This window comes from Saccostrea echinata, unplaced genomic scaffold (assembly GCF_033153115.1).
Source record: "Saccostrea echinata isolate AGI-Se365-2 ecotype Australia unplaced genomic scaffold, CSIRO_AGI_Sech_v1 ptg000030l, whole genome shotgun sequence".
Lineage (NCBI taxonomy): Eukaryota > Metazoa > Mollusca > Bivalvia > Ostreida > Ostreidae > Saccostrea > Saccostrea echinata.
In genome coordinates this window covers 19,420,362-19,432,143 of record NW_026889779.1, presented here as the reverse complement: position 1 = coordinate 19,432,143, position 11,782 = coordinate 19,420,362, and the positions used below count along the sequence as shown (strand labels likewise).

General features: G+C 33.7%; 1 protein-coding gene across 1 annotated transcript; it reads right to left on the bottom strand.

Annotated features, from left to right (window-relative positions):
• Positions 1–68: 68 nt before the first annotated feature.
• LOC133196502 (ketohexokinase-like) lies at positions 69–5,219 on the bottom strand. The gene is made up of 7 exons (XM_061332382.1): positions 5,104–5,219; positions 4,476–4,592; positions 2,847–2,984; positions 1,268–1,340; positions 1,050–1,188; positions 719–833; positions 69–484 (listed from the first exon to the last, which is right to left on the bottom strand). The coding sequence occupies exons 1-7, from the start codon at positions 5,193–5,195 to the stop codon at positions 226–228; spliced, it is 933 nt and encodes a 310-aa protein (XP_061188366.1). The 5' UTR covers positions 5,196–5,219; the 3' UTR covers positions 69–225.
• Between the last annotated feature and the right edge of the window lie 6,563 nt (positions 5,220–11,782).

The window sequence follows — 11,782 nt, the reverse complement described above, 5'->3', positions numbered from 1 at the left end:
AAGAAGATTTTGTATTTATCAATATACTCAATTTTGATTGATTTATAGAAAAAAAAAACAATGGCAGACCTACTTGAATGATTTAATTTCCCCTGAAAGTCAGTTAATATACATGTACATTCACAAATAAAGTCAACCAAGGTATTCTACTATTGTAAATAAAACAAAAAACTGATTAACGATGAGACAAAATTTTGCAATAGTGTTATTAAACATGGAAGATAACTACGTAAATTTTATATCTTTTAGTCCTCTTATCCCCTGCATCCCACATTTAGCTCCAGCCACCTTGCATCCAAATGTTATAGCCTCTGTCAGGTTTCTACCCTCAGCAAGAGTCAAAATGGTGGCAGCATTAAATGTGTCCCCAGCTGCTAAAGTGTCACACAGCCTCTCAGGAGGGAAACAAGGGGAGGTAATTAGCTGACCTTCTGCATCAGTAGCTGCTGCTCCGTCCTCACCCCACGCACAGATGACCGAAGCTCTAAAAGAACAAATACGAATGTAGGGTCTCCCTTTTTTTGACAGTTCATTATTTTTTATCAAATGAGTGAAATTTCTTTTAAGCCTCATGCAGTAAACCATATTCAAAGAATATCTGTAATTAAGTCATCTAATTGTCAAAAGTAGGAAATATAAACTTGATATAATGATGAAACATGAACTTCATACATACAGTCGTACTGAGCTTGAGATAACTAGGTTCAAGAACACCTACCCTTTCCTACATCTCTTTATGAATCCTTTAACAGCCTCCTCCTTACTCCTCAGTCCTTGATTCTGACTGTAATCCTTACTGACAAACACATACTTAGCCTTATCCAAAAGCTGATCTTAAAAGATGGTTTAAAATTCATATTTATTAGCTTTATAACATTCTGATAATTATGAAAACAATAGTCTCAGTTGCTGAAAGCTCTTTGTCATACTCAATACTGAATGACCCAAGTTTTATATCTCAATGTCTTATCTTCATGAAAAATTGTACAAACTGACTAGGAAAATTGTACAAACTGACTAGCTAAGTGCTGACTGGGGAGTCTATTTACCCAGTTCTGGCCTGGCAGGTTTCTCCAGCTCCACTGAAGTCTGGACTTGCTCTGATTCAGACACTGAGCGATTGTACTCATCAATATGAGCTAACATCCGGACTATTTCATAGGCTGGGGTATTGAAACTTGGTCTTCCCTGAGAACGCAGTGTACATGCAGTAAATTTATTACCCTTTGATTAAATAAAATATGCAAACTGAAATTGAATTGAATACCTCAAAATGTATCCATTTGTAATTTTTCAGATCAACAGCTTTAAAGTCTTCCAAAGTTATTTCTGGCAAATTCCTATAAGAAATTTGTTTGAACTCGTGTGTTATTACAATACAGTATACGCTTACTGGAGCAAGCATTATGCTTAGAAAAAGTTTTTATGTTCCCATAATCAAAGATTTGGGGGCATATAGCTTCTGCTCTGTCCCTCTGTCTGTCTGTCTATCTGTTTGTCCACAAAAACATTAACCTTGCCCATAACTTTTGACTGGTTTGAGCTAGAGCTTTCATACTTTACATGTGTATTTCTTGTTACAAGTCCTTTCTTTGGGTACTGACATATTTGACCTCTTGACCCTGAAATTTGACCCACTCCTGAAAATTTTACCAAACTTTAACCTTGGCTATAACTTTTGAACACTTGGTGCAAAGGCTTTAACACTTCACATGTGTATTCCTTGTGATAAGACCTTCCCTTGGGCTTAAATATTTTTGCCCCCCCCCCCCTTTTGCAAAAGTGAGGGGACATTAAATCTCATTTGTCTGTCAGTCTGTCCCTCTGTCCATCACAAAAAACTTTAACTTTGATCATAACTTTTGAATGAGAAAAGAAAGGGCTTTTATATATTTCACATGTACATTACCTGTGACAAGACCTTTCCAAATATTCTATGATTTTTTTACCCTGAGACCTTGACCTTGAAGTTTGACATACTTTTCAAACATTTTAACATTGGTTATGACTTCTGAATGAGAGAAGATAGAGCTTTCATATTTTTTTCACATGTGCATTATCTGTGACAAGAGGCTTCTGAACTTGCTATGAATTTTAACCCTGTGACCTTGACATTGAAGTTTGACCTAGTTTTCAAAAATTTTAACATTAGTGATAACTTAAATGCAAGAAGATAGGGCATTCATATTTGACAAGTGCATTAACTGTGACAAGAAGTTCTGGAATGTGCTATGATATTTGATCCCATGACCTTGACTTTCATCTTTGACCTATTATTTATATCTTTTTGTATGATTGACAGACAAGACAGGACACACACACAAGACAGTTACAATATGCCATAGTTAATTGCATCCCAACCACTAAGACACCGAAAGCAAGGGACCAAATTCTTTGAATTTGCTAGTTGACCTTGGAGTTTGACCTACTTTTGAAAAACTTTAACCTTGGCCATAAGTTTTGAATGGTTGGAGTACGGCTTTCATATTTCACATGAGTATTCTTTGTGACAAGACCTTTCTATGAATACAAACAATTTTGACCTTGACCTTTGAGTTTGACCTACTTTTGAAAAACTTCAACTTTCGCCATAACTTTTGAATGGTTGGTGCTGGGGTTTTTGTATTTCACAAGTGACAAGAACTTTCTTTGGGTACAAATAATTTTGAACTTTTGACTTGACCTTGGAGTTTTACCTGCTGTTGAAAAAATTTAACCTTTGCCATAGGTTTTGACTGGTTGTAGCTAGGGCTTTCATACTTCATATGTGTATGATCCTTGTGACAAGACCTATATAAAGCCAACAGGGAATGAGAGTCATATAAATGCAAATACTTGTAGTTTACTTGCTGGCATGTAGTATGGTCCTGGATCCATTTTGTGAATTGACTATTATAACAGAGGTAGGGGTGATGTATCCTGTACTGTATGTACGGCAGTGAGAGGTAGACACTCCAAAGCTGTCAAAGTCCTCCTTCAAAAACCTCTCATCAAAATAGATTAAAAAAGAAGACATGTATAGTCTCAAGATATGAACAAGATTACAAGTAATAAAGGATTACAAATACAGTCAAACCTCATTATCTCGAACTCAAAGGGACCGAGAAAATACTTCGAAATATCCAAGGATTCGAGATATGCAGGGTAAAATACTTAAGGAATAAGCATTTGGGACTTCCAAATCACATATCATGGTATTCGAGATATCAGTGTTCGAGATATCGAAGTTCAACTGGAATGCAAAATACAATTCAATATGAAAGAAAATTATATTAAATTCATCCATTAAATAATGTGTTACAGTTAAAAATCTTGCTTCAGTTTGATAAAATGTTTAGAGGTGATATATTTAGCTGATGAATTGATTCAGTCAAACAATTATTAATCTGATGTAAATATCTGTATTGATTTGCAGTTATAGTGACATTGAGTAATTATGATATTTTACTTCATCAACTGGTACCATGCACTATGATAACTTGAAAAACTGCCCCTTTATAAAGAATTTCTAATTTCAGCAGTTATGTAGCTGATGATTCTCACTAAGGTTATAAAATGTACGCATGTGAGCTAAGGCTAGGTATAGGCGTTTCTATGCAAATGAGCTAATAAAAGCGCATAAGAGGTGTATTTATTATTCAGAGAAAGTGTTAATTTATTTTCTTATGCATACTTAGTACCCACGATATGTTATAACCAGTACACATTATGACGTCATATTATGACGTCACTGATCGTACCTACTGGGTGTAATAAAACACATCAACAAAACAGCTATTTATTTTAACATAAAAATTGCATAATGCTTAGAAGAATATTCTATAGATTAATAAAACTGCTGCACAAATCCAAGGCATTTTCTCATTTGATCGAAATTTGAGGAAACTTATACCGGACTGTACATTTTTACCCTTATTCAACTTAAAACTTTACAAATAGAAATTATACAACCGAGCTGTTGATATTTGTGCAGCAATACCAGTAAACTTTGGAATATTTTGCTTCTAAATAAACCTTGTTCAGTTAAATAAAATAGAGTATGCCCTTGCGCCGAAGCATTTTTGTTGATATCCATTATAATCTTTTGTAGTAAAGAACAATGACGTCATAATATGACGTCATAAAGTGTTCTGGCTGTCTCATGTCGTGGGTACCAAATATGCATTAGACAATAAGTTTAAACTTTCTCTGTATAATAGATATAGTCCTTAGGCATTTTAACTAGATTATTTGCGTAGAAATGCTTAAACCTAGCCTTAACTCACCTGCTTAATGAAAAATCACGAGATAATGAAAGAGATTTATTTGTGATTGGTATATATTAATTTCCATTTACTTGATAACCTTGTATATAATAATCATAATATTACTGTCAGTGAGAACAATGTACTGAGTGGAAACTACAATGAACAAATGGAAATGAAAATCACATCTGTCCTGTCATTACACATGTAGACCTATGTTTAATTCAATACCTCATTTCATTATCATTAGCAAAGCTTCCCATGTACTCAGACTGGGCTCCTAGTAGTGATAGAACAGAGCTGGTGTTGGAAGCATTACCTCCCCTCTGCCAATAGAAATCCAACACTCTGTAATAGAAAGGAATGAATAATAACAAGACCTTACTTTACTGATTCATTAATTGAAGTCAAGAACTAAATAATCTAAAAAAAAAAAAAATTACAAATATTTTTGCAAAATTACTGTCTTCCAGTAGAGGTGGGTAGAAGGAATAAAGTTGAGAGAAATGAAATCTTGAGTGTGTTATTATGTGCAATGATAATCAAATTGGAGAGGAATTTCACTAATTACTGGAATGTAATGTAATTAGTAATATTCAGAAAGATTCCTTGTTACAAAAATATTAATATGCATATCTAAATGTTTTAAAATTCTGTAATTTGATGACAAATACTAATCCTGCATTATTTTATTGAGAAAACCATACGATAAAGATCCTTATTTCATACTCACCTGAACAAAACCTCTGAAACAATATTTTACAATACTTTCCTGTAAAATAAAATTTCAACAGCTGCTAATCAGCTTTACCGTATTGCATACTATCGTGTGATGTTCTATTTGCAAACAAGTGCTTGCCTTTGATCACTGTCTTCCTCGGGATAATTTTTGCACACATTTATAATGTCAACACAAGCAAGTCCTACACACATCACACGGGGTCCAGACATATCAAAATACAACCAAATAAATAGACAAATGACACATGTGCTATTTCCCAGGCCAAGTTTACAACAAAATGAAAGCGAAAGTAACAGCAATCGGAACATTTCTTGTATTATGCTATTGTACGTGACCTGAAGTGCCAATCGAAACTTCTCGGGCCTTTCCCACACCGACGACGGAAAGACCCGAGAAAAAAAGCGGATCCCTCTGGAGGTATAAAATGTATGCTTTTTCGGATCTCCATCGAGATCGGAAAACAGGAGGGAGGAAATTCGGAATATATAATGGAAACTAGCAATGCGGAATGATACTATAGTCAGATGCAGAAATATATGGAACGACTTGACTTTACCGGTCCCCAGAAAAACGCGCTAAAATATAGTGTCGCCGTAGGCGACTTCAATATATATGAGATCGCGTGAGCGATCGAAAAAAATTTAAAATATGAGGTTTTAAGCCTTTTTGACCCCAAAATCGAATTCTAAGGTTAAAAGTTTAGTTTAAAACTTCGTTTTTAAACGAAGTTTTTAACCTCGTTCTCTGAAAAAAAGTAATAGCGAGCGCAGCGAGCGGCGCGAAGCGCCGCTCGTCACTGCGAGCTCTAACGACAACGCCTGGGCGAAGAGAAAATTCAGACTACTGCACATTCATTCAATAGAATTTTTTTCCGCAGTAATTCTGACCCACAATGCATCGCTTCTTGTTCTCGCTGCTAACTTCGTTCACGCGGTGACAACAACTAAAAATTCACACAAAATAAACTCACCTTAATTTAATGGATATTGCATGCAGATAGTAGATTAAACGTTCTTTGTTAAAATATTTGCACTTTTTAAACTTTGTTTATGGAAATGCAGCTAACATACGACGTCATGTGACGTCACAGTCTAGCCGTTCCAAATGCCTCGTGCGGTTTGAAGAGGCGGATCATACATGTAATAATGAAGTGAACACTGCGCTCGCCCCAACGGTCGCACCGTCAACATATTAACTATTGTTTATTCAGTGAAAAGGAGACACAAAATAATTGTGAACGGAGCGCGTGCGGCGCATGCTTAGTGCCGTTTCTTTTGTACTTAGCCATTTTTTTCATGTAAACAAACCAACGAGATGTCGTTGAAGCTGAATTAAGATCTTGCAAAAAATACAGATGCAACTGAATTTCTTATTTAATCTAAAAGAACAAGACACTAACCCTAATCTCTCAGATGGTATGCGAGGACTAATCCAAATCTCCCAGGCGGATGCTAGACTAACCCATGTGCGAGGACTAACCCTAATCTCTCGGATGGATGCGAGACTAACCCTAATCAGTTGAAAACTTATGGAAGGACTAACCCTAATCTTTCAGGTGGGTGCAAGACTAACCCTAACCAGTCGAAAAATGTGCAAAACCAACCCTTATCAGTTGAGTGACGTAAGTCTTACGTCATAGTGCAATGAGCACGCGGATCTTGCGGATCTGGGGACCGGTAAAGTAAAGTCTACCCGAAATTTATGCATAATTCGATCAACTTTTATTTAAAAAAGCAGAAGAATAAATGAATCAACTTTACAGATAGTTTTTATTCATTCATTTATTTATTTATTTATTTATTTATTTATTTATTTATTTATTTTATTTTATTTTATTGATTATTGATTTATTTATTTATTTATTTATTTATTTATTTATTTATTTAATTTATTCAATTTATTTATTTATTTATTCATTTATCATTCTTATAATTAATTAACTAAGTAACTGATTAATTCATTAAAAAATATATTTATGTATTTTTTTTAAAATTTTTTTTAATTACATTCTTTCCTTCATTTATTAATCGATCAATCCATTAATTAATTATCTATTAATTAATTCATTGATTTATTAATTTGTATGTATGTTTATTTATTTATTATTATTAATTAAATAATTAAGTAATTGATTAATTCATTAAGAATTTAATTTATTTGTTTGTTTGCTTATTTATTTATTATATTCCTCTCTTCATTTATTTCTTATTCTATTAATTAATTTATCTATTTATTTATTTGTTTATTTATTTATTTATTTTTTAATTTATTTAATTATGCATTTATTTATTTGTATGTTTATTTATTTCTTTACTTCTTTATTGATTGGTTGATTGATTGATTTATTTATGCATTTATTTATTGATTTATTTATGCATTTATCATATACATGTATTACTTTTATAAATTAATTGTTTTTAACAGGGTTTGTATACTTATTACCAGGGTCTGATTATGTATTGCCATAGTTTGTACTATCTATCACCAGGGTCTGTATTTCCATCACCAGAGTTTTGATATCTATCACCATGGTCTGTATATCTGTCACCATGGTCTCTATTACTATTACCAGGGTCTGTATTATCTATCACCAGGGTGTGTGTATCAATCATCAGGGTCTGTATTATCTATCATCAGGGTCTGTATTATCTATCACCAGGGTCTATTTACCTATCACCAGGGTCTGTATACCTATCACCAGGGTCTGTATACCCATCACTTAGTTCTGTATACCCATCACCAGGGTCTGTATACCCATCACCAGGGTCTGTATACCTATCACCAGGGTCTGTATACCAATCACCAGTGTCTGTATTATCTATCACAAGGGTCACTATGCTTATCACCTGCGTCTGTATACCTATCACCAGGGTCTGTCTACCTATCACCAGGGTATGTATACCCATCATCAGGGTCTCTATACTTATCACCAGAGTCGGTATACCTATCACCAAGGTCGGTATACCTATCACCAGGGTCTGTATACCCATCACCAGGGTCTGTATTATCTTTCACAAGGGTCTATATACCTATCACCAGGGTCTGTTTAATCTATCACCAGAGCCTTTATACCTATCACCAGGGTCTGTATACCCATCACCAGGGTCTGTATACCAATCACCAGTGTCTGTATTATCTATCACAAGGGTCACTATGCTTATCACCTGCGTCTGTATACCTATCACCAGGGTCTGTCTACCTATCACCAGGGTATGTATACCCATCATCAGGGTCTCTATACTTATCACCAGAGTCGGTATACCTATCACCAAGGTCGGTATACCTATCACCAGGGTCTGTATACCCATCACCAGGGTCTGTATTATCTTTCACAAGGGTCTATATACCTATCACCAGGGTCTGTTTAATCTATCACCAGAGCCTTTATACCTATCACCAGGGTCTGTATACCCATCACCAGGGTCTGTATACCCATCTCCAGGGTCTGTATTATCTATCACAAGAGTCTATTTACCTATCACCAGGGTCTATATACCTATCACCATGGTCTGATTATCTATCACCAGGGTTTATATACCTATCACCAGAGTCTGTTTACCCATCACCAGGGTCTGTTTACCCATCACCAGGGTCTGTATTATCTGTCACCAGGGTCTATATACCTAACACCAGGGTCTGTTTACCCATCACCAGGGTCTGTATTATCTATCACCAGGGTCTATATTCCTATCACCAGGGTCTATATGCCTATCACCAGGGTCCTTATACCCATCACCAGGGTCTGTATACCTATCACCAGAGCCTTTATATCTTTCACAAGGGTCTATATACCTATCACCATGGTCTGTTTAATCTATCACCAGAGCCTTTATACCTATCACCAGGGTCTGTTTAATCTATCACCAGAGCCTTTATACCTATCACCAGGGTCTGTATACCTATCACCAGAGTTTATATACCTAACACCACGGTTTATCTTTCCTTCTTGCAGGGTATTATTGCCATTTTTTGTAGGGTGTCCTTCAACATAGTTTGCATTATGAAAATGAAATCCAATTACTTTTTTAGGGTGTCTTTGTATGTTTCTAGGCATAAACGCAACATCTTGTGGAGAAGGCATGAGTTGTATTTAATGAACTATAATGATTTTTTTGCGATTAAGATGCCTTGACTCTAATGTTATATTGATCTTATTTACTTTTTATTTTGTAGTGTAAGCCTGTCAAGGAGGAAGCAAAGGATATAGAAACTTATAACAATAGACGAAGATTTATATTTGTGTGGAAAATTTTTTATATTGTGAATGTCAATGTATCCTGATTCCTCTGTTGCATAAATCGAGAGAAATCTTGAATTCCATTATGTTGTTTACTTTTTCCACAGAAAATGTGAACATATATTCTACATAATTAATCAATAAAGTGTGAAATGGTAAAAATTATCATAAAAGAAGAGCAACCGGCACAAAGTTCAAATTTCTTCTATGTTCATGACAGTAGAACAGTAGGATAATAGTGCCAAAATATATGTGCTCTACAGAAGAAGGAAACCCAGTGTATTTTCACTGCAGGGAAATGGTATGTAATGTATTTAATCTTTTTTTGGGGGGGGGGGGGGTAGGATGCAATCATCTATGGCATATTGTGACTGTCGTGGCAGCTCATCATATTTAAAATTATTATACATTTTTCAAGTGGAATGTTCTGTTTAAAAGCTTACGACTAAGGATTGAGTCATGACTTGAAAGTCAAACTTCAAGGTCAAGTTTATGAGGTTAAAAATCAAAGTATATTTGGAAGGTCTTGTTACAGCTATGTACAAGAAAATATAAAAGTCCTGTCTCATCAGGTGCAAAGCTCTGGCCAGGATTAAAAGTTTTTTAAAGAAGGTCAAATGTCAAGGTCAAAGATCATAAGCAATGTACATTCCACTTATAGTACATTGCACAGGTGAATTATGAAAACATATATCTCATTCCATACTAAGCTTAGGTCAGGGTTATTGTTTTTTTTTTGTTTGTTTTTTTTTATAAGTTTATCAAATTTCACAAGGTCATTAGATAAAGTAATAAATTCAGAAAGATTTTTAATTTGTAATTCATATGTGGAATATAAGAGTTCGATCTTCTCAAAATTATTACATATTTTCTATTAGATGAATATTTCTTGCAATTGATAAACTAAACAAAAACTAAACTAAACAAAAAATTATGTCCAGTGTTCAAGTTTTTGTGATGAACAAACACATAGGCTGTCCCGGCGCATTTGCTTTTGCAATGGAGAATAACTGAATAAAATTCCATGAAAGATAAAATGAAAATTATGATAAAACATTTTATTTGAAGAAGTGATATGTATATCTTTCCAAATTAATTTTATTAGCAATACATATATTCAAAGAGTAAGACGCGTAGATAGTGTGTGTTAACCTCCCCCCCCCCCCCCCATTTATTTTTGTAAACCTTAAAAAATCTCATGCTCTGAATTTTTTTATGCTTGCTAAAATAAAAACTGATATATGAATAATTTACGGTCTAAATTCATTTCATATAAACACACTGCTTGCATGTTAGGTGCCTGTAAACATCTGTGTGCAACAGAGGCAACTGATGTTACTTTTTTGTATATATGAGGTAAAAATGTTTTTGTTATAAATACCTCCTGCATTTAAATATTAAAATTTTATTTTAAGAAAATGTTCCGAACATTCGACTATCGTTCGAATAATGTTATCGAATAGTTGACTAAGAAAAATAAATATTTTGACATCCCTAAAAATACACAGTAACAAGATTTCTAATATGAACTTTTCGCATATATATCACAAGATTATCGCATAATTAAATATGAATCACAGGGATTTTTTTTTAAATATAATTATAAAGTATTCACAACCTTCAAAAATAAATCACAAGATAATCGAAAATGAATTACAAGATTGAGTGAGTTTGTTTCCTATCTGACTATATCTTTGTGATTTCAAATAATTCTCCCATTTATCGTACATTTTTGGGCAATTTCTTAGAAAGCCGATTTTTTTAATCGTGTGCAGACAAACACAATCTGTGATTAATGTATCAACTGTTGATTCTACTTGTTTTATAAACAAAATATTTCATAGAATTTTCCTTTATTAGACTACATGTACAATTTGCAACCAGTTTAAGCGTTCTCAATTCTTTATTTGGATAAGATAAATTAATCTAACGCTTTATTCGCATTTTTTTCTGTAATTTCTGTGATTTTTGTACATCAGTATTGGGGGAACTCAAATTCATACTTTAACATTAACTCAGCAGGAAGGAAAATATTTATACAACATTATAACAACAAATCAATAATTTGCAAATGTTAACGTGTTTTATAAAAAATAAAAAAATTGTAATAACAAATCGATAATCTGAAATTATAATTTGATGCATTGTAAATACAAATGAAATAAATAAAATTTGTAGTATTTACACCGAAGAAGGTGCCTTAAATGAAAATCTATAGTGAGGTCGTTATTATTGGTCTACCTTTCCCTACACCTTGATCTACATGTTTTGGACTTGAAATAAGTTCCAAGCAACACATTCCAGACAATTATTTAGCCATCCTTATTTATTTATCATGATAGTTAGACTGACAACACCTTGTAATAAATATTGAGTTTAACCCACTTCCCCAATAAAAATACATGTAATCGCTAGGTTATACCTCCTTAAATTTAGATTTAAATTTAAATTTTAAGTGCAGGAATTCATTAAAAATATTTTTACAAAGTAGCACAGTCCAAATGCAGACTTCAAAGCTAAGTATACATGAAAGTTGGATATCAAAGAACATATCGTATT

What these genes read in the sequence shown, in the direction of transcription:
- LOC133196502 (XM_061332382.1), bottom strand. Translation starts at nt 5,195, where the DNA reads ATGTCTGGACCCCGTGTGATGTGTGTAGGACTTGCTTGTGTTGACATT. An exon ending in GAGGAAGACAGTGATCAAAG is followed by an intron (nt 4,593 to 5,103) that starts GCAAGCACTTGT and finishes TTTCTATTACAG; the next exon opens with AGTGTTGGATTTCTATTGGC. An exon ending in GCTAATGATAATGAAATGAG is followed by an intron (nt 2,985 to 4,475) that starts GTATTGAATTAA and finishes TTTTGATGAGAG; the next exon opens with GTTTTTGAAGGAGGACTTTG.